At 34.3% G+C, this 24,410-nt stretch overlaps 1 protein-coding gene and 1 long non-coding RNA gene across 3 annotated transcripts; one reads left to right on the top strand and one right to left on the bottom strand.

Annotated features, from left to right (window-relative positions):
- Positions 1-24: 24 nt before the first annotated feature.
- LOC147875221 (uncharacterized) lies at positions 25-4,370 on the top strand. Its single transcript, XR_015534094.1, has 2 exons — positions 25-155; positions 1,408-4,370. It is a non-coding gene; the product is annotated as an uncharacterized LOC147875221 (long non-coding RNA).
- On the bottom strand, positions 2,155-23,382 carry SMC3 (structural maintenance of chromosomes 3). 2 transcript variants are annotated; one of them, XM_087344852.1, is made up of 26 exons: positions 23,220-23,382; positions 23,032-23,107; positions 22,627-22,665; positions 22,374-22,513; positions 21,852-22,010; positions 21,332-21,443; positions 21,062-21,243; positions 19,858-20,103; positions 18,811-18,932; positions 18,356-18,463; positions 17,549-17,654; positions 16,824-16,927; positions 15,953-16,052; positions 15,694-15,860; positions 14,662-14,803; positions 13,822-13,980; positions 13,137-13,348; positions 12,526-12,688; positions 11,578-11,763; positions 11,048-11,191; positions 9,912-10,127; positions 9,381-9,517; positions 8,340-8,517; positions 7,503-7,685; positions 6,265-6,405; positions 2,155-4,895 (listed from the first exon to the last, which is right to left on the bottom strand). In XM_087344852.1, exons 1-26 carry the CDS (start codon positions 23,232-23,234, stop codon positions 4,824-4,826), a joined length of 3,609 nt encoding a protein of 1,202 aa, XP_087200978.1. In that variant the 5' UTR covers positions 23,235-23,382; the 3' UTR covers positions 2,155-4,823. The 2 variants fall into 2 exon arrangements, with proteins under 2 accessions (XP_087200978.1, XP_021926455.2); XM_022070763.2 differs by having other exon boundaries at positions 15,694-15,857.
- Between the last annotated feature and the right edge of the window lie 1,028 nt (positions 23,383-24,410).

Here is a 24,410-nt window from a genome sequence, read left to right as displayed (position 1 = left end):
GTTTTCAAGGAGTTTAGTCAAGATCGATTACCAAAAACAGGGGAGAAACACTCTCATATACGTTGCTATTGGAGACTGGAAAATTTTAGCAGTTCCTTCTTCCACACACCGTGGTATTTTTCTTGTCCATGATAACACTGGTTCCTCCAAATAAAGTGCGTATGTTTCATTTAGTTTCTTTCCACAGATCATTAAAACTATAGTCTATGAACTATTAGCATTACAATGATACGATTGCTCCAGATAATGGAGACAGAACATACGTTTAAAGTACGTGCAATTAACACATACAGACTATCCCTAATAACGAAAATCCAAACTACTCAAACTACATGAATTCATTATATTCGTATGGTAACATGCTAGATACATTACAAATTCTTATAGCTACAGCATGGACGGAAATTAATCGAATTCGGTGCAGACGTCATGCCATATGTCACTTATCCAAATAAATACGTTCTATCTAACGTTGTACACTATGTAACACAATCGTGGCTGATTATCGAAATCCCAAGGTAGGGTGATCATGCCGTCATTATACATGATCCACTGCAGGTTTCACTATTCTAACCTGTTGTCTGTATCAACCTGATCGTGGCAGTAATGTTTTACATGAAATTTGGTAGACATTATGGCACAGGCGACTACTCTGTTCTCACACTTCGAGATTTTGCAATCCCAACGGGACGGTTAAAGTCGTTTCGCGGAATATTGGACACCATTACCCATCATCTTTAGCGCATGATGGCCACTGTTGGAAAACATTATTAAATATAATTTTGAAAACAGGAATAAATAAAGATATTTTGCTGCACACAATTATACAATGATAATTTCGCGCAAAATGTTATGTGGCATCCATTAATATTTGGTTCCCTGAAACCAGCATTACAGTTCTGGCACATTTGCCTGAAAAAGATATATCTGCACTATATTTTTGGTTTCCGCAGAATGGCCACAAATAGCTTTTCCTTGCGCCAATAACTTTATTGATGACATGACTTTTTGTAGAGCTAGCCAAGCAACTTGCAATTTACCTTCTGACAGGGATGCAGCAACATTCACTCCTTTCTTCACCACTAACTGTAAAGACTGCTGCATAGTAAACAGCATTTTCATGTTTCTTGAACTTCTAAATAACCACTGGGAAAATCCATTTACAACTAATGCCTTACATACGTTTTGCTCACTCCTTTATGAAAGAAGCACTCATGAATATACCACAGTACTCTTTGTAGGATTTGAAGTTTTATCAGGGGGTCTCATTGCCCTCTATCATCAGGGCAATGAGTCCCCGTGATGATGGAGGCAGCAAAGACCTCAGAAATGTTGGTAAACTTATATCAGACTACATTGTGTTATAACCCAGAAGACAGACAACTATCTATTATAATCAATCCACAGGTACAATTTCTGCCAGTTTCTTTAGTAACTTCAGCAGCTAGTGTCCTTCAGCGTCACTGAATTTGATGAAGGTGTGGATTCCACTTTTGAAGGATCTGGATACTGGGAACGACCTGTTCTTCAAGTGCCTGAGCACTGCGGGTACCAACTTTTCGTTGGCTTGATCTATAGACATTCGGTAGGACTCCTTGGAAGAGGGATCGGCCCGTTGCAAGACTACCTGTACACAGGACAGCACAACACAGAAAAACGCAAACATCCATGGCTTGAGTGGGATTTGAACCCACGGTCCCAACAACCAAGCGGCACAAGGCCCACGCCTCAGACTGTGCAGCCACTGCGGACCCCTTTGAATGATCTACGTGGTCTTATCTTTATCTTTCAAGCATCTTCATCTTGATCAACAACAGCCATTTGTGTTGGTAATTACTTTGGTACTTTTATAACAAACTTGTCCATTTTCATAACATATCTGTCACACCCATTTTCTACCACCACAAACTACTCTTCAGTCTAATTATACACTTTGTTTACTTGTACAAACCAATATATGCTGGCACCTTCATACAGGGAACTCCTGAATGTACAGAGAAGGCACTTATTTTCCTGGAACTTCATTCATGGACTTCCAAAATATAAGCCATGCCCATTACTGACGATTCAACTAATTCTGGTAAAATGTTAAATTACTGGTCTTACTCCATGTTTGAAACAGCAAATTTTAAGTATTAAATTACAGCACAAACATTTAAAATGTAAAACACTTGTTATATTTTAAGCATTTGTACTCTGACATAAAATGAAACTATTTTTACTATTCTGACTTATTTCATTTACCTAACAAAACATCATATACTATTTTAATTTCTCATAGGGAACTCCCAGCCAGTGGGGAACAGCACAGTGGGATATATGTCACATTTTCGCTTTAGGTGTCTTCACACATAACAGCCATAAAGAAAACTGCAGTGTTTTTCTTGTTACAGTGTCAACATATAACCTTTAACAAATTTAGATAATTTTATATAATTATTTCAGAGTTTACAATTAATAATTGCAACATAAATAAAGTAATGTTTATAATATCCCATTATGAATCTAATCTAATGCCAATATGAGACAGTTGTATCAACCACATATGGCAAAAAAATGTTACATCAAACTCTGTTAAGATAATTTTTAAATACCAAAGATATAAAACATATGTAATTTATTTTGATCATCTGTGGAAAAAACAACAACAACAACAGAATGCTCCATTCCAATACAAGAGCAAACTTTCTGAGCAGAAAGCAGATGCAATGTAAGAAGGCAAAGATTTTGTTATTGATATTTCAAGAGAAACACTACAGAATCTTAGATATCTGACCCAATATGCCAGCTCTCTTTGTACAGTATGAGAATGTGATAGTTTCACACAGACAATGACAGTATATGAATAGAGTTATGGATAGCATGATAAGATAAATTAGGAGTACACCATCTTATCCTGAAATGAGCTTTTGCTAAAAGCGCTTTATATTTTGGATGATAAAAGAACAAGGTGCAATAATGTAATTACAATAATATGCATTCATGATGTAAAATTCAGTTTCATCCATGTAAATTAAATATGAATTCAGTTCTTCAACTAACCTAGAAATCAAAACAGGTCAGAAAGCCTAAATCTCCATGATATATATCATTACTGACTAAATGGTACAGCAAATGGAAATTTACATTGTCAGTATGTGTTAATAGAAAAGTAAAGTGTTAAATTAAATAATTTCACTGAAATGTGTCAGTTTTCAAGCAAACCAACTTATTAATAGCATTGAATTCTGATAGCATGGCCAAACAAAATATCAGAGATTTAGATGTAGCAACATGGACTCAGCTCTGCAATAAAGCCAGATTTTTTGCAACATATTGTAGTGCTATGGTAGCAATTAATCTAAAGTATTAACCCTTATATGGTTTTATCACTACTTTGTTAAAAGAATATAATTTTTAAGCAAAAATCTTAAATCATTATGATGGTCAAAATATAATGAACATATATGAATGAAATTCACAAACATTATCAACAAACTAATCAAATTCTCAGTGTTATATTAACAAAAATCTATTTTTACAATCTTAAAATTTAAAAATGACATCACAAGTGTCAAAACCATGCTCAAAAGATGAAATTTCAATACCACGTACCCCATGACATTCACATACCACTTCAAACTCTTCATACTTAGATGACTGAATGTTGCAGCTAAAGGAGATTATTCTTTGATGTGGACTTAAGTACAATTTCATAACATAAATTAATACAAAGACAGTTAATTAAAGTTGACTATCACAGCACAAGGATTAAAGCTATATCAATACTCATATCATTGGGGAGGGGGGGGGGGGGCTCATTTGGTACCTGAATATTGAAATAAGTCCAAAAACTAAATAATGCAGTTGCAAAATAGATTAAATATGGATGTATTCGGGCTCTTGCCCTTTAAAATGTAATGGTATTTCATGTAAATTCTGTGTGCTCAAACAATATTTTTATTTGGGATATTACATAAAGACAAATTGTGTTGATTCTTCCATCATGTTCATGATGAAAGCAATAAGCTCCTCTGAACCATTGGTCAATATCTACCAGAGTATATGATGCTACATATCAGATGACAACCATCTTCAAAAACTTACTCTTGGAAAATAACTTGGAACACTATGAAATAGATGGTTCTAGGTAGGTAAGTTGTAAGAATACATGGTGAATGGAACAGCCTCTGCCAGTGCTGGGCTTTGGCGTTAGTAGCATTAGTCTTTCAAATTCTGCTTCAGAGTGTTAAAGACAAACATTCAATGGCCCGAAATACTCGGATACCTGGGAGTTCTTTGCATGGCCATCATAGCTCATTGTAAGAAAGATGATGTATCCATATTCTTCATTATTAACACAAATTATAATAAAATACTTCACAAACTTATTATTTCACTCAGGAGTTCATGTATTTACTCTCAATTTAAGGCTTGGGAAATGCTCTTTCATTGAGAGAATGAAAAGAGGTTCTGACTTCTGCCTTTATCCCAAAACTATAATTTTCTCTGTGATTCTGTTCATATACTCAAAATACTGCATCTAAGAGACTTTGGAACAAGATTCTTGTCATGTCCATGTTCTTACCATCACATATACAAGTATACAAAATAACATGTTTTTCCATGTGTACAAAATTATTCTAATTTCTACATAAGAGATTTCAGAAATACAATTCTCAACCATCTTAACACAGCTTCCACATTATAAAAAAATGTAGATTTTTATTTTTTTACATGAACATAAACAAATGTAACTGGTTAAGAAAAAATTTCAGTTCTATAATAAAGTGCCTTATACAATAAGAACAGAACAAATACAGCAGAAAACACTGTATGTAATTTTAACCATGTGTTGTATCATCTTCAACAAAGTCTGCAGCCTCTTCTCTTGTAACACATTCCACATGACTGACCTAAAGAAATAAAAAAAGAAAACTATCAATACCACACCTCTTCTTAAGCTCATCACAGATTACTTGGTGATTTTGTTATTACCTAAAAATAAAATGCAAGAATTATCAAGTACAAAAAACCTGAAGGGCTGTGGAAACAGTTGTGCCCTTCTCTGAGGTACTACCAATATATTATTCATCCATACTCATCCATCAATAACTGAAGACAATTCTTATTGAACCCTGCTAAATATATTAATTACTTTCAATCTTCATTTACAGTATTTATATGTGGTTTTATTTAACAATGCTGTCAGTAGCTCAGACTAAACAGCATCAATAATTTCAATCCTGATTTACAACAAAGTACCTTGCATCCAGGATTCAATGCTACAACTGTGGAAAATATATTGTGTGTACACCTATACATTGTATGATGCCATAGCTGGGACATTATTCTATTATGTCAACTATTGAAGGATGTCCCTTTGGGATTTTATATCTACTGTTATCACTTCTTAACTTTGGCAACAAAATCTTTCATTGGTGTACTGTATATGCAGAAATTAAATGCATAAACAATAGTTTTTTTACATTTCACAATTGAAAATTATAGTGCAAGGATTATGAGATGATATGACTTATGCAATGAAACATAACACTCCATTCCTCCTCCTCTGCTTTTCAGTTTACATATGGTACTACCTTAAAAGGTTCTTCAATGTAAATGACTAAAGAAATATTACAACTTAGAGGATACAATGAACAAATATGAGTAAATATATTTTACTTCTGCTGGGTGCCTTCCCCACCTTCTAGTTTTGCAGGTCCTCAATAATATACTTACAACTATTAGATATTCTGTGAATGTTCCCGGTTGTGAACATTCCTTCTCCTAGAAAATTTTACAGATGGCGAATTTTACAAAAATATTATCATCTTTAAGGTTGGCTGCATGCATGAAAATGGAACTATTTAAAATAACAATTGAAGGAATACTCCCCAGCATACAGAAATCTGTTCTGCTGGATACATCACAAGTTGTCTTTTATCTTGTAAATAAAATGACAGTTCAATGAAGTCTTCTCAGGTCATCAACCGCATCAGGTGGTTGCAAAAAACCGACGTTTCAAGAACCATCTCAGTCCTCATCATCAGATGATTACCCCAGAAGACCTCATTTAATTTAACCACTGCGAAAGCTATAGATCATACACAATAACAGCTGTGATGTATATTTATATGCATATGAATCACAAGTCTACACCTGAGAAAACCAAGACTATGATAATAAAACAGAAAAAGCATATAAACATAAAAAAACATATTCTCACACTGAACAACAGTAGGAAACTAAAATGTGTAAAAAAACTAAAAAAATTCACTGCACCTTATTTCGGAATTTTACTCCATAGAACTTATTAGCAAAGATCAATAGTTCTGGTCGGAATGTTGTTGTGATGAACTGTGCCTCTTTGGAGAGCTCATGAATCATCTCTGCAACAGCCATTCTGTGTTGTGAGTCCAGTGCCTGAGAGAAAACAGAATTTAAATAAAGAAGCTAACAGTTCCAAAAGTAGCTGTTTTCATTACAGTATATTCTGGCAGACCTCGAGAAATGTCAGCGAACACTAATTCTGCTGTAACATAAATAAGTGACAGCATGTAACAAATCTCAGAAATTATTCTAATAAGTATAATTCTTCCTACATTTCTTTCTTCCCCAACTAGCTTACCCTACATTTAGAAGAGAAAAGCATATACTGGACACTGCAGGCTGCTCCACTATATTAGTGACTACTTAAGTACATGGCCAGTGTATAAATATGTTCTGAAACAGGCATCCCTTTAATCTCATCACCAACCTGAGGCAGTAGATTTCATCTTACATGAACCAATGGTAATACATAACTTACCTGTAAGCTTTAATACAAAGACATTATCTTTACTGCACTTTCAAAAAATTGTACTTGAACAAGTCTGCCTATGTAGAGTCAAGACTAATGCCAAAGTTCTTGATGGTTCTTCTCCACATTTTGGGGAACAGAAAATATAAGAATTAATATTTGAAACATAAGTAGATGTCCACTGTAAGCATGTGACGTATATGGAATGCCTACAAAGAGGTGAGTCCACTTTCAAGACAATGTTTGGAAAAAGTGAAATGTTTAACTTAAATGCTTAAATGTATACTTGACTTTTGCAACCCACCTTTTATTTCCTTTTGTGTTATTGTATTTCAAAATGTGTCCAATAATTATGGCGGACCCTATATAATAGATCTTAATAAGGTCTCATAATACCCATTTGTACAATAACATTTGAGCTCCCTGTAAAATGTGATTTACATTTGACTAAGAGTAACCAAATTAGATTCACCCCATAATGTTTTGCATAAACTCCAACAACAAATTTTACTACACCTGTTTAATACTTTCCAAGATTAAAACATGTGGATGGACTGACAGGTACACTAAGTATTTTGTGCAAAGAACAGAAACATATAACGTTTGTATTTCATGATGAGGTAAACCAAACAAACCACATCTTCTACTGAAAAATTTAAAACAAGTGTATTAGACTTAACTACACTTCATTCTTCCTTGATATAAATGTCTAAAGAATTACCTGATCAATTTCATCAAAGAGGTAGAATGGTGCTGGGTCACATTTCTGTATGGCAAAGATCAATCCAAGGGCAACTAGAGATTTCTGACCACCAGACAGTTGATTCATTTCCCGCATCTCAGCATTGCGACCCGAGAATGAAACTCGGATTCCAACACCCGTAAACTTGTCTGAACTGGCTTCCTATATAACAATTTTGAAGATTATGAGTACAACATAATTGGATAAGGCAACTCAGATGGTAAAGTTGGACAGATGACCAGGTCCAAACAGCACATACACTAAAGATTCTTCCTTTCAACATAATATTCATGTCTATGATTCAAAGGATAAAAATGTACATTTTGAAGATGGCATTTCCAATGAAGCCCCATTTAAAGTTCCCATGAGAGGAATTAATTTACACTAATCTGAGGAAAACCTTAAATGGAGGAAATTTAACATATTAAATGACTCAGAATAACTGAACTGGGAAACTTTAAATGGAGATTTCACTGAGCCATCACTTATTGCTGAGATAACAATGCAAATAAAAATGTATGTGGGAATGGAGGTACAGCTCCACACAGTCTTAATCTTATAACTTGATGGAGGTGTGTAGTCAGCTTCGTGACTTGGTTGTTTTACCACCGGGGAAAAAGTGCTCAAATCCTATTGGAAAGGAAGATGCATGGGCTCCAAAGACATCGTTCAAAGGGAAAATCTCTGCAATTACTGTGAAATTAACCCATTATCTAACCTGTAGTCACACTTAATGTCTAGACTACTTTTTTTAATTTACTTATGTACACCACACACAATATTAACACAGAGTGTATAAATACTGCTGTAACTCACGTCTTGTGAACCACCAGCCTCGTCATCATTTCTCCTCATAACAAGCTGTGCATGACCTGATGGCACCAGTTTGTGGAACACTTCACTAAAGTATTTGGATACTTGCTTGAATGTGAATTCAATAGCTTCATACTTCCTCTGCTCTAGCACCATCATCAACTCTTTGATCTTCTCATCCCTGAAATTATTATTCAAAACAATGAAAGCACAGTTATTCACGAATGGCTGTCTTCTGGATTGTTGAACCATGTAATGATAAGCCATCACCCTGATGACGGATGCATGCAGCAAGGACCTCTAAAATGGTAAACTTCTACCAGACTACACAGTGCAACGACCCAAAAACAACTCACCATTGTAAAAACCCCAAATCCAAACCCAACAAAGTTATTCAAATTTGTAAGTCTGAAAATCAACATTAAGATAAGCTCTCAGTATAGACAAATATAAGAACAGAAAACTTGCAATACTCTGAGAAAATGTTAAAAAACAAAACAAGTGTCACAACATGCTGTCAGAATACTACCATATTCCATTGCACATTAAGTGGTACTGAATCAGCTCTATCTTCACAACTCTGCAATGCCGCCATGTCTGTATCAGTGATGGTAGTAAATTAAAAAAAAAACACCTGTAGTGGCATGCATGATGTCCATGTAAAGCTTTGACTGCAAGTCAAGGCCGATGGTTAACACTTCTGCTTCATATTTGGAAGGGCCCAGGTTCAAATCTCAATCCAGAGACCGGATATCCTAACTGGGGACTCCTGCGGTTATTCTCAGTCTCTCTGGGCAAATATTAGGATAATACCCTAACTTAGGCCATATCCTTTCCAATTCCTTAATCATACTATCATTTGATACTACAGAGTCTGATCTATTGTCAGTGTCATTAAATAAATAAATGAAACAGAAAATTTAATGAAAATCTGCTTGTTGCTTGTTACTTCTAAGTTATTAGGGAAACAGACACACTGATGGATACACGGGCATAGTAACACAGTGTCATTATAAAATTAGCCACAGGCCAAGAGTCACTCACCCTCTGTCCAACTCTTCCTTTCTCTTAACCAGTTTTTCTTTCTGGTCTGAGAAACTCATGAATTGGTCCAAAGCCTTCTTATTCACATGGCTGTATTTCTTTAGATGACTGTTTGCTTTCTCCATCTCCTTAAACAACTGTAAAAAAACATGCCATTTATTAGAATAAAAATTTTCTTGGAGGATTAGCTCTATCTATTGGGCCCAACTGAGTAGGTACCTGAAGACGGAGATACAGCCCCATCTCCGAAACGTCATTTTATGTTATATTTTATTTTACTAGATGATGGATAATATCCTAGAAAATTTTTATTCTAAAAACTCACCATCGTCACGAACTTTTAGATTTGATATTCCATTTATTGCACACAAGCACTTACAACCCAGAAGATAACTTCATTCTAACTCTACCATTTCAGCGATTGACTGAAAAATAGTTAGAGAACTACTTGGGCATCTTGACAATGATACAATAATTTTAAACACATTAAGCATACCAAATATACTATTCTGAGTATATGATCATACATACATTCTTCGTGCTCATGTTGTGATACTTGGAGTAAATATCTGGTGATGGTAAAGAGCCAAGTTCCTGAATCTTCTTTGTGCAATCAGCAATCTTCTGCTGCAACAAATTCTGCTTGGACGCCATCTTCTCCAGATCTTTAGCATCTTCCTCAATTTTCTCCCGGGCTTCCTTCTCCCTTAACTTCCATTCATCCTGTTCAGCCTGTTTACTTTTTTGCTAAGTATCACAAAAAATACACCAGAATATTTTACAACCAAGAAACATAATTTATGCTGAAATTAGTACTGCCAACTACACTTCTTCTTTCATGGATTAAAGATTGCAAATGGTAGCACTATGTGAGATTGATTTCTTCATTTAAAATCAACATTTTGTTAAATTAATTTAAAGTTACTTGACAATGATGAAACTTTCATTAAAACAAAAAAGCTTGCTTCTGCCAATATAAACAAATGTTAACAGATATTTGTAATATTCAGTCCACACCCCAAATAAAACACATGTCTCAATTAGAAAGATAATTGCTTAATGCTGATAAAGGAAACAGTTTACTCTGTGAATCATGTGAAACCCATTTATCCACTCTGTGGGCAAAATTCTGAATTACTGATTCTGAAAACATTTATCACTGGAATTTAAAGGGTTAATAATATGCATACAGTCAACGACAATATTAAATGGGAAAATTCAACACAGACACAATGAAGTTGGGTCTGCAGAAACCCACACTAAAAGAGGAAAAACATTAAAATGGAGTTCTTCTGTATAGTGGATCCATTTTAAGTTACTCATGTTGGTGCCTACAACCTTGGATATTAACCAGTTCAATGTTCTGTCTAAACTCATACCTGGCCCACAGGGTCATTGGTCAAAATTCCAAAGTCCTCCACATTTCTTATATTTGTTTCTTGTTAACAAATTTTTATATTTCCAATCACTATATTCCAAATAGACCAAGATTTCATATGTGTCTTAATGTAAGAATGAGCAGCCTGGTAGTTTTAAGGTTAAAAACAGACGAAGGATTTTCTATTACATTCCATCACTTCCTGGTGGTCCATCTCATGAAAGACAGAGATAATGCATCTCAGCAAGTAATAAGGTGCTTACTAATCAATACAGTTAATAGAACTTACCATTATTAGGGCTTCCTGCACCTTTTCTTCCATACTCTTAAACTCATGATTCACTTCTTCAATCCGTTTCTCAATAGCAATTAGTTCCGACTTGCTGTTTTCTAGCTGTCGTTTCCGATCTTCCACAGAAATTTCTTGGAGAGCCTTCACATACCAATAAAGTGATAAAATAAGAAAACTGTCATAAACATAAAAATAAATTTATTTAAGAATTGAAAATGTTATCCTGTTTCTATTTCTGCAGGACCTTGCTAAGGAAGATATTCCTCTTCTTCAATTGTCTGTCCATTTGCATAAAACTAGATAGTGAGAAACAGAGCTAGGCCCAGTGACAATGACAGAAAATGGGTAGTTCATACATGTGAATATTCCCAAAAACAAGCAACAGATATCTTCAGTTATCACCATTAACACTGGAAGCAGTTAAAAAAAAGGGAGAATTACAATGGCTTGATCTGAATTCTGGCTGGCAATGACATTCCAGCACTGTAAGAAATTTCACTAACCGTAAAGGCAATTCTGTACTATACCTGCATGAGTTCATCTTTACGCCTCATAAGATTATTTGTCAGCAAGTTTTCCAGTTTGTTCTTTTCTGCCTCTAGCCTCATTCTTGTACTAAATGCCTCTTTGTTCTCCTGTGTGAGGCGTCTAATATCATCATTCAAGTTATCTACCTCATGCTGATCTGCCACTGACAATTGAGACATCAAATCCTGTCAACACAACAAAAAGCCTTAACTATATGTCTCATCACATCTGAATAAAAAATAAGTGCAAATATTAATGTAATTCAAAGCACCATTTTCTTCATTTCCTTCTGTGGTCCCAGTCAATGACTTCTGATTTCTCTGACCACTGCTAACTTAAAGAACACTCTAAACAATATTAAACACAAATGAATGTTCCAGATTTTCATTATGGAAGGATCACAGTAAAGAATGCCTCTGGATGTTTCATATGTACTCTTAGACTCTTTATACTTTTATGATTACGTAGGAAGCAGATTTACAATACTGAAGAGCCCGAGACATAGGCTGCCAGTATTCAGCCCACCAATTTTTTCATGCAGTCTGTGTACATTTCTTGTAATACTTTGTTTACCTGGATGATGAAAAATAGTTAACTTATGTCAAAAATAATGTTTTGGTAATATCGTCACTATTTGACAGCAACTATTGCTGTAAATTTTTGACTTAATGGACATTAATAAAAACCACAATGCATCTCACTAATGAACACTAAGAGGGATGCATGTGAATCATAACAGAAATTAAACCTGATACTGAAAGATTTCATCAAGCAAAAGTTGTCAAATATTTCACTAATGACTGATTGTTATAAAAAATTACTGAGTAATACATGAACCCATATGTAATAGCAGACCTAATTTAGCAGTATCCTTAATTGACATGGCAGTTCAAACAACATCACTCATTTATAACCATGTGTCCCAAGGAAGTGCAAGAATGCCATACCTGATGTAATTCTGACTCAAGTCCCTCTTTGGTGGTTTGCATGGCTTCCAGGCTAGATGCATATTGATCAATTGATCTCTCCTTGGGTCCCCGATAACGCTCTATGCCTGCCAGCTCTTCCTTCATTAATCGAATGTCTGCCTTTACTTGGTCAAAAATATCCCTGAAAAATGCAGTACATTATCCTTATAGTTGTTTGCTGCTCAACAGATTGAAATGGACAGGGATAATGTCCTATGAACTAGAATATTTGTAGGAATATTATGTTGGACATTGTCCATTGCCTGATGTATATGTGATACACACAACATTTCAGAAGTTGGTTCTACTCCCAACTTCAGGTGTTTGGTTGGCCTGGGTTCAATCCCAACTCTAAAAGTAGGTTTGCCTTACAACTGAGTAGGACAAATACACTATATGATTTATAATATAAATAGAAATATAAAATACACTTTCAGTTACAAAGAGAATACAGGTTTCACCAGTTGTCCTAAATTCATACAGTAACATTACATGTATTATGAATGTGATATTGCAGTGAAATCTTCACAAAGTGTTCAAAATTTATTGTATTATTCTTTGCCAGACATTTCATATTTGTCACAACTCACTTGGCTTTACTATTTTTTGTTTCTGTTTTCTGCATCTCTGATACAATGTGGTTGATCTTTCCTTCCGTTTCTCGAAGATTGCCTCTGAGTTGTGCCAGTTCTTCCTCAGCATCTTTAATTTGCGCTGTAAGTTCACTTCGTGTCTTCTGGATCTCAAGACGTGAGCGTGATGTGTTGAAATAACCACCTGTGAGTGAACCTTTTGAAGACACCTGCAACATGAAGAACCAGAAAACAATTATACTGAGACTTATCAACTATCATTTCATTTGCTCTTGTAATTAATGTATCATATTTCAAAATATGCAGCATGAACATATAATAAATTAATTAAATTTGTAACAAACTATCAAATGAAGGAATTTTATGTAAATTACTTGATAAAAACAATTTTTATTGAAGGGATTACAAATGCACTGCACTGCATGAAAACCAACCTAACACACTGATAAAGTTCATTTTATTACAAGATACCTTAAAGTATGACTGGCAGAAGGATATGACAGAAATTAATTCTTATTGCACTAAATACAACTGCATAAATATAATATCATAAATCTATTTCCAGATACCAAGGATCCAATTATGTTTTCTGAAGAATAGTTTAAAATATTTGTGGGTATTTCAGATATTGTAAAACTGACATTTCAGAACATTATAGAATATGTAAAGATAACAAACATACTTGATCACCCTCAAGGGTGACACAGTCCAGTCCACTTGTCTTTGCAAGATTAGTAGCTACCTCCAGGTTCCTGCAGATGAGTGTTTTCCCAAAAATGTACCTCAGAGCCTTGTCATACTTGGGTGCATAATCTAGCTTTGTTACCATTGGTATAGCATCCTACATAGAAATAATGTACTTATTTACAATACAATATACATGTAACAGAGAAAATGGGGACATATTACAGCCAACAGGAACACAAAATGAAATCAAGATAAAAAATATGAAGTCTGGTAAAGACTGCTTTAAAAGAAACCTGGGATACTGTAGGTGCAGCTGATTTTGGCCAATGAACTTAGCAAATGGATAAACTAAGAGCACGAACAGTAACTTCAAATTCTGCAGCACAAAGAAAGTTATCTACAGTTTATAACTAAAACGTCAGTAACAATCATATAAGTTGCTGTCAAATTTTAAATTGTTGTTGTGTCCATCATATTTAAATTTGCCACTTTATTTGTTCTGTGTGACAAAATGTTAAATACCAACAAATGAAATCAAATTTACAGTCCAATGGCCATTTCAATCCATTCCATTATTTATGATTACCAACAGCACACATCTTTAGACTGCATCATTAAGTTTTAAAAGTAGCAGGCAGAAATATTACACAATGCTTTTGAATAAAATGCATTATTAAACATTCTGCATTTACCATTCATTAATAGTTAGGATGATACAAAAATAATGGTGGAATAAAGAGCAAGACAAAGTCAAATTTTGCAGCATAACTATATCCATTGCAGCCTTCCTCGAATGTGTTCAGCACAAAATCAACTTGGCAGGAGCTATACATACATGAGTCTGTGGGTAGTTTTGATCTTTGACATGAAGCCTGTTGAGTGGCATAAAGGTGACCTCTCCTGGTAATTTCTGTCGATTCATTTCTTTCAGGATTTGTGTTCCTACTTTATCTGAATCCACAATATGATGGAATAACCTAAAATAAAATGAAAGTTCATGAAATGTAGGACATGATTATGGAGTCAAGTACCATTATTTTATTTTAATCAGTAATCATGCTTTTTTAATAAAAAGTCTTCTGAAGCATTTTAAGAGTATTTAATAAGAATCTGTTGATGTGAATTCAATTTAACAAGCAGGGAGAACACATTTATAAAGGGGAGGTCAAAACTTAGTATTTATTTAATTTAACGTCAAGAAAACTGGATTTAGACCACAGAAAGGGACTTACAAAGCAAACCATAACTAGAACCTTTAAAGAGAATAATAGAAATTGGTTCCCACCAGCCCAAACAATATTATTTGAACTGTATCTGTTGTAAAAATTTATCATAATAAATAATATCTGCAAATCAATGTTACATGAAGTCAAGTATATTTCTCCTCGTCCAATAAAATGACAAATTTTGTCAGAGAAGTACCTGGGAAGTGTGCCATTGTTCCTAACAAAGACTGTGTACTTTAGATTCTAGAAAAACAAAATATAAATTTTCAACATTGTATTTAGACTGACTTCAGAGGTTACAAAGCCTCCCATCTAGGGAGTTCTTTCTTTACAGTGGCTGGATCATGCAGATGACATCTCACTTTCATATACTACTGAGATACTCAAGCACAGGAACAAATTTACCTTTACCACTTTATGTCAATGTCAACCTGTTGACATTAGTGTCAAAATGTACTGTGGACAATATTGTATCACACACATATTCAATACTCACCACTCAGAATGAATCTCACATACTCTATAAAATAATATTACATAACAAAAGTACAAACATCTAATTATGAATACATACTGCAGCCTTACAAAAACACTGTGTTCTGTCAACTCACACACATCTACCAAGGCTGTATTCCACTCACCTATTTCCTGCTGTCACTTCAACAGCAGTATAGATACTCTTCTCACATTCAAAATTTTCTATGACTGGACCATAGTAGGAATTAGCAATCTCGGCAGCAGATCCACCACGCTCTCGAAATGTCTCCAGGACTTTGCGGACACTGTCCCTTCCGTTCAGGATTGGCTGCTCCAATCAGGCAATAGTGATCAGATAGTAATATTCTGGAGATTGTCTTGGCATTCAACAATTCAAAAGAATAACAAAAATTGAACACTTACCTTGCCAGCCATGGACCGTAAGGACTGATCAGCCTTTGCCAAATCTTCTTTAAGAGATGATAATGTTTGTTGAATTGTGTTTTCTTTCCTCCACAACTCACTGCATGACACAGAAAGCAATGTAAAATGTTGCAAAGTTAGGTGTAAATTTGATTATTAGAGAAAGATTATTTATCTACTACATACAAGACAACAAAAGAACTTCTTAACATAACTCAGGGTAATTTATTTACAACTCTGAACTATATTAAAGGACAAGACAACAGATGAACTATGAATTTTTTGTGTGGGGATGAACACCAAAAAATCTTTAACAAAATATTCTGACATCTGTTAAATAATTCCTAACATGTATACAGCGAAATATCAATATAATAACAGGCCAATCCTGAAAAAGGTATATGAACATTGCAGTGATGAATAAAACAACTGTGTAGGTGTATGAAAATAGACTATAATACCATGGAAAATATCACAGCTGTTGTTTCACTGAAAATTACGGAATAAAATTTTCAGAATTATGACAGTCATTCAACTAGTAAAGAAACTTCAAGCCCTTATAGAAATGGCCAAGACCCATTAAAAAAAGTTATATGTAATCTGAATTGTCATTATAGACTGTAGATTTTATATGTGAACCGTTCTTTTATACAGATGCATGCATAAGAGATGTTATATATTTAAAACGTTATATATGTCCAGAATCAATGATGAAAAGTTGCATGTGCAACTTTCTATTACAAAAACATAAATAATAAGTTAAAATGTAAAAGCTTGATGTATGTATGATTTTGGCAGGCTGATAGAAAAAATACATTTTCAACCTAAATATTTGCAAAGTCAAGAAAAAAAAAGTTGTATTAAAACATACTTTCGGGTGCTTTGACACTGGTCCTTACTCTTCTTCAGTTCATAGAACTGCTTGTTGTATTCGTCAATACACGCTCGCTGTCTCTCCATTTCATTTGTCTGATCCTGACAAAGCAACATAAAAAAATCATACTATACATAATACTGATGTCTCTTAAGGAATACCAACAGGTTAATTAAATTAATGTATAAATATGATTTTGCCAAGAAGACATCAAATTTTGATGGCAAAATCATGTAAGAAATATTACTGCATTACAACACTTTAAATAAATAAAAGAAGGACTACACAACAGCACATGATCAAACTTGATACTTAAAAAAATCTGTTTCTTATAAAATTAAGTTACCATCTGAAACTTTCCTCTTCCTAATGAACCATTCAGGATTTTATAATTTCACAGACATCAAGCACAGCAAAACAACAAAAATACTAAGATGGCTGTCTTTGTACTCACTGCCATGAAAACCTCAAATCCTACTTAACACACACTTTCCACACAAAATTTATAGATGCATTTATAACACATCAGATTATGTTCCTGTAATCACTTGTTATTCAGTACTTCCCTAAGGAAGTCATTCAACATTTCAAAGCTCTGTCTCCATATGTAGCTTAACATCCCCAGAATTAATGGCATTAACATCACTTCAACCTCAGATCAAATAGCATACATTTACCGCACATTCTGGATTAAAATTTTACCAGTGAAATTGAAAGCCTACCTCAATTTTCTTCTCCAGTTGGACCTGTTTCTCAGCATCTCTCTTCATATCCTCAGCCAATTTATCCCTGTGTTCTTTTTTGTCTTTTATCTGTTTATTCAGAGATCTAAAAATTAAAAACCATAGATTTCAATACATCAGAAATATCTTGTGTAATGATGAGATCTGTGACAGCACTGCTCAACAGTTTAGTTTGCACAAAATACAAAATATTATTCTGGTTCATACTTTACCATTGCCTTTCTATTCCTGACAACTGTTATCTGTTTCCATCCCACCTTAACCATTTCATATGAACAAATGCCTTTAAAACCAAGAGATATTCTTACTTTCCATTCATGTCACTATCAAACTGCTATATGTAACAGTACCATCACGCATAGAAGTCTTCTCAGATCAGCTGAGTCAAAGTGGGATAGAAATCCATCATTTGTGAGACTTAGATCAGTCTCTAAAATATTATATTTTTATTCCATATCAACACTGCCAAAATTTCACTTTATTTAGATGCCTAAATAAATTCCACATTTTAACTCACCTTAACTTTTGAGTTACCAACCTGCACTACAAATATCACTACCATTAATTATCTCACATTTTCTTGCGAAGGTCAATCATGGGATAAAAGTTTCCATCATAGTCTACTATCCCACTGTTTCAAATGTCACATTTCATACTTTATTAGTCACATTCACTGATATAACTAACCATTAATTTCAAATTACATAACATAATTCATAGGTATCACCTATTGTAGCAAATATAAAATTATCCCTTCATGGCAAGTCCTGCTTCTGTGAAACCTACTTGAGTTCTTTCATGATCCACTGGTCCCGAGCTTCCTTAGATGTGAACTGACTTCCTCGGCCCTGTTTGGCATACAGTTCCTTCCGTTTCTGTTCTTTCAGTGCCAACCTGTCAGGAAAACAAACATTGGAACATAAAAAATACCATTTTGTAAAAAAACAAGAGAAAGGGCTCATAGCAGTTCATAATTTTGTACGGTAAATGCACGAACAAACTACCAGTTTCAGTGGGATTAGAGTAAGTGTCCACAATACATTACTGAAGGAAACAAAGTTGGAAAGATATTATGCAACTAAATCTGATCCACAAAGTAACCAGAACTGATACCAAAAACACATATTTTATGATAAGTTACAAATACAATGACAAATTCTTGAAATACCCTGTGATTTTACAAGATAATCTACTTTTTCACGATTATAATATTAATTCATGGGCCTAATAATAGTACTTACTCTCGTGTACATTCTTCCTCTTTCTTCTTCATCTCATCATATTTTGGTTTCAGTTCTTCAAGTTCTGATTCTCTCTGCTGTATTGTCTTCTTCAGCTTCTCTAGTTCATTCTCTGCTCGCAACTAAAAATGTATTATAAGCAGGCACATTTTATTCAGTTAAATAGGAACTGTTTAACTGCAAGATTAAGTTCTGACAAGAACTTAAAAGATGCTTAATCTGTGCATTGAAATTAGCAAGATCTTTAGAATAATAAGCACAGTAAAACTGTGACAGAATGAGTACAGAATCTGTAAGCATATTTACTACCAACCTACATAAAACATCTGATATGTGTAGATCCAATGGCTCATTTGATGGCTGTCTTCTGGGTTGTAGTGCTGTGTAGTCTGGTAGAAGTTTACCAATGTTTCAGAGATCATTGTTGCCTCCACCATCAGGTTAATAAGTCATCATCCTGATGACGGAGGCAAGCCTCTCAGATTTACTGCCATGAAAACCTCAAATCCTACTTCATAGTTCATTAATTACAACCACTAAACTGAAAGCTAAATGCAGATATTCTGCAACCACCATGATACCGTTTTATATTCTGCATGCACACACACAAAAAAAAAGGTTAAAGTCAAATTGTACTTCAGATCAAATTAAATTTCTATATTACTTTCAGTCTACAAAATAGTCAAAACAAATAACTGAAATGTTATTTCATGTCAGTATTTTCTATATGTTTTGGGCAACACTGTCCATCAGGTTGAAGTACCAGCTGAAATGGTGTCAGTACAATTACTGTCATTTTAATAAGTTCCCAATATAAAATTTAATAAAAATATAATTCATTAATATTAGGTTGCAGTCACGTGAAAACACTTCTAATAAACCACTACATAAGTCAGTTGCCTGACCATCATGTCTACTTATTAACAGCTTAAAAGAGAATTTAGTAAGATGTTTAACTTCAAGACAATAAACTGCCTAACAGTGACATGGAAGGTGCAATTTTGTACCAATAGGATTAAGGCTTCTTTACTTGAAATAAATGTATACCTTTGAAGTGTTGTCTCCTAGAACCTCATCAGACAGATCCTTGTTGATAAGCTCAAGTTTTGTCTTTTCTTTGAGTAGTTGCTGCTGTTCAGCACTCAGCGTGTCTCGCTCCTCTTTGTGTGTCTGCACCATCTTCTTCGCATCTTTCAAGCGCCGTGCTGCTGAACGAATGTTCTCCTGAGCAGTTTTTAGTTCATTACTGTATTTCTTCTGTTCTTCACCTGAATTTTTTCGAGCTGCATCCATCTTGTATAAACAAAATAAATTTGATACAGGAGTGCCAAATATCAAATTTAATACACAAGTATCTTACCATGGTCATTCCTGTGTCTGTGTACAGTCATTTACCAGTATTTTGTCCAGAACCAATAACAATCAGATAGCAACACACCATGAAAAGGTAGCAAATGTCTTCTTCTGTCACTACACACTGCATGCAGTTACATTTTATGATTCTTTAAATGATCAACAGATTGCCATTAATTTCTTTACCATGTAATAATAATGCAAACATGAGTACTGTTAAAAATGGCTGGGTTGAGATGTGAGTCAGCAACAGAGTACCTGAAAGTGAATATCTCACAAAGGAAGCAAAGACACTATGTAAGACACCACAAAAATATTTGCCTGAATAAATGACAAATCATTATTTTACATTTTAGAGAAAAACATTGTTTCTTACAGTGAAACAACATTAACCTAAGGAATAGCTCACATTAGATGTTCATGCAAGTACAGTATTTTTGGGGTAAATGTGTGACAGTGGAGTTAAAAATAATAAAAAAGTAAGGACGACGTATGTTCCTCTTCTGGGATGGTTAGGATGGTTGATGTATTCACAAAACTGTGATGAAAACTTTAAATCAGCAAATTCATAAATACAGCTTCAAAAGAAACACATAAAGTGCTAGTCCAATACAGTTCAAAAGTCTTAACATTACATTTTGTAGTGACATTAGTGACTGATGATGATGATAATAATGAAGAAGTGAAGTGCTGTGTTAGCGACAGCGATTTTGAATGGAAAGTTTTCATACATTGATCTGGACTACAGAGTGATGCAAAACACATGATAAGCAGTTACTCTGACAAATGTGCTGTCCCCATTTCCTTATTCATTAATTTCATACAATACATAAATCTTATCTATAGCAATAAGTCTTCTGAATGCAATTAAAATTGAAACAGTGTGACCAGAACATACATCATCAAGCTTCTTCCTTGTTTCCTTGAGCTCTCGGTCATGTATGGTGTATTCAAGTGAGCGTCTCATCTTATCCCATTTCTGATATTCCTTAAGTTCCTCCTTCTCCTCTTCCAGTGTCTGCAGACGCTCTTCAATTGTTCTCAGAAACTCTTCTATCTTGTCCACCTTCCCCTCTGTTTCTGTACATACATACACATACATATATATATACAAGAACGAATGCACTTCCATAATCATGCATGCCACTTGTTATTCGCAAGATAATACCTTTCAAAATGGCCTTTGACTCCTCCCTTCTTTCATCATATACACGAGTTCCAGCCACTTCTCGTAGCAGTTTCAACCTGTGAGAATCTGGTGCTGTGGCCATTTGATTAATCTGAAAGACAGCAAAGGAAAGTCTAATGAATGTCACATCCTGTATTTCAAAATTTGCCCTACTGCTTCTAATAACCCCATTCAATCTAACCTAGATCATCTTTAGGTGGCAGAGTTACATGAAAACCTTACATGCCACCTAGTAAATGGTCTAGGTTAGATCAACAAGAAGTGGTACTGTAAAAAGAATAACATATTAAAAATAAAAGCAGCATATTATTTATATCATTACTTTATTTCTGCCAGATTATTTAACCAGACAGTATAAGTTTTAACAGACTGCCAGAAATATGAAGGCAATGTAATTATCTACAGCTAAATTCTTAATATGCCAGTGTCTTGCAACAAAATCCAGAGTTGTACATATAGCAGCATAAACAAGTCATTTAATATATAACAAATTAATTACCTTGCCCTGTTTCACTATGTAATACGGGTTAGAACGTGAAAATCCAGCAGACTCGAGTAGGTTCATCACGTCAGAACGAGGAACCACCTTCTTATTAAGAAAGTATTGATCTTTCTTTGCACCAATAACTCGTCGGAGAAACACCTCCTCCTTATCAATCTACAAGATAAAGTGAAATACAAACTAAACTCATAGTACTAAAGATGATGTAACATGAAGTACTCTAGTAAACTTCGAGAATTGAAAAAAAAACAAGAAGCAGTGCAGTGCTCAGATGTAAATGAAACAGCTAAACTGAATTTTTCTAAGAAATGCTATTAAAGTACAAAGCAGGCCAACTACAAACAAAAATGGTTTTTGAATTACTGAACGACACATCGATACATTCATAGTTTATTTAAAAAGATATAAATGACATAGAAATTATTAAATGTCAGTTACCACAGGAATCATATACCACACTTCAACTATTATGTAAAAAATACAAAGCATATGTAACTTGTTCCAATTAAAACAACTTACAGGCAATCGTCCATCTGTATTGTCAAAGATGATCTCAACATAGGCGTTGAGAACCCTAGGCCCTGTCCCTTCATGGAGTAATGCTTGCCGCTGTTCTGGCCGTAAATGTGAGAATTCATCACTCAACACAAACTGGATAGCTGAACACAAGATATATCAACAAACTGTTAATTGTATGAGAGCAATGACAAAAATACCAATTATTACATTAATTCTACAAATAGAAATAATGGGGGAAAAAAATTATATTTACCATAGAAGAAATTACTTTTGCCAGAACCATTTCGGCCCACTGAAAAAAGTAAAAGACATATTAAAACTAGCAAGGCAATATAGATAATATAATGTTTATGAACATGACCAGAATTGCTGTACAAATAGTACAAACTTCTTCATTATCAAAAGTTTAAACTCATGAAACAAAACCTAGGAGCATATAAGCAAAATGAAGCATAGGAAGTCAATATTAATAAAGCATAATGTAGTTAATATAGAAGGATACAGGCACAAAAATCAACAATCAAGATAAAATAACAAGTTATAACATAAAAAGTTCTCTATCTTATTCAGAACAGAAATTATAACAGTAGTATACCTGGAACCTATTCAGTTCACATATACCGGTATGCAAGTACCTTTAAATACAGAGCCTACTCACCCACAACATTGTGTCTAGGATCAAAAGGTTCAACTATGGTTTGCTCTCTATAACTCTTGAATCCTTGAATAATAACCTAATGGGACAGAAAAAATCGAAATTTGCATTTAAACGAATATGTATAAGTTACAGATCCAAACGAAGGTACTTCACAATAACACACATCACGATTGCATATAAATACACACCTGCTTGATATACATATTACAAAAACAACTTAATATATTAATTTACACCCATGAGATATTTCATCACAAAATAATTATATCTTCAGCTTCATTAAACATTGCGATTTGTTGTCAAACAAAACATCTTTGCGCCATCTATACACCACAGATTATTCGCTGGGTTCTTTTGTTTAGGGTACACGTTGGTGCTTGCAGAGCAACGAATCAATATCAATAATACCTAACACGTCATACCTAAATTCTGGAAGTATGCATGAAAAATATGCTTAATATATTCATCTATATATCACTTATGTGTTACTTTGTTGCTTTTATTAACTCATTAAATAAAAATTTCCCTATTGCTTTCTTTTACGACAGGCTCTTCTATTATGTTCACTATAACGCATATGAGAACACACCCAACGGGTACTTAGGTTAGCCAATGACAAATCGTGGTTTTTGGACGTTAACGCGCCAAATTAAGAGGGCGGCAACACACCCTACGCTAGTTTAAACCAAAATGTTAGCGCCAGATGAAGTAGAATAGTTTCATTATAAAGAATGTTTTATAGTGTAACAAAAAACATGTCCTACTTTCCACACCGTATTTGAATCATGACTTGTTGTGAAGGTACCTAAACACAACTCGCATTTTCAGTCTTTGATATCGGTCTACCTCAAATTATGCAATTCGCAAGGAATATCACTCCCCCCCCCCCCCCCCCAAAATATATATCTGCAGTAATCTCAAGTTTTGTCAAAAGCTGTACCGTAGTCAAATGAGAATCTGGCCTCCACAACACAGCACAATTAAGACGTAGATATTTACCTCTATGTTGGACCAAATTTTGTATCGTTTCAATTGCTCCAACATCATTTCATTTTCTGATCCGGTCCTGTTTGCAGTCTGAATTAGGAAATACCCTTTGGATACAAGCACAGAAAGAGTATCTTCAAGGAAGAAGATCAAAAACTTGTATAAGTGTGCATTTTAAAGAAATTACGCAATAAAGGTACACTTAGAGTTCAAGTCAATTGCAACTTTTGTATTCTACATTCGACCCCCGTGAGCGACCCTGAGTATTTGAGCTATCTGAAGCAAAACCGAAGAAGATGGACGGTCACAATTTGTATTATACAGGAAACGGAGTGACAAAACATTCTGAACTGAACATCAGCAACAATTCCTGAATTTAACCAGGCCTCAAT

This window comes from Zootermopsis nevadensis, unplaced genomic scaffold (assembly GCF_977971745.1).
Source record: "Zootermopsis nevadensis isolate Lab colony 2312 unplaced genomic scaffold, Znev_1.0 Znev_ptg000001l, whole genome shotgun sequence".
NCBI classification, from domain to species: Eukaryota; Metazoa; Arthropoda; class Insecta; order Blattodea; family Termopsidae; genus Zootermopsis; species Zootermopsis nevadensis.
The sequence above is the reverse complement of the archived record's forward strand: the minus strand, read 5'-3'. Positions and strand labels throughout refer to the sequence as shown.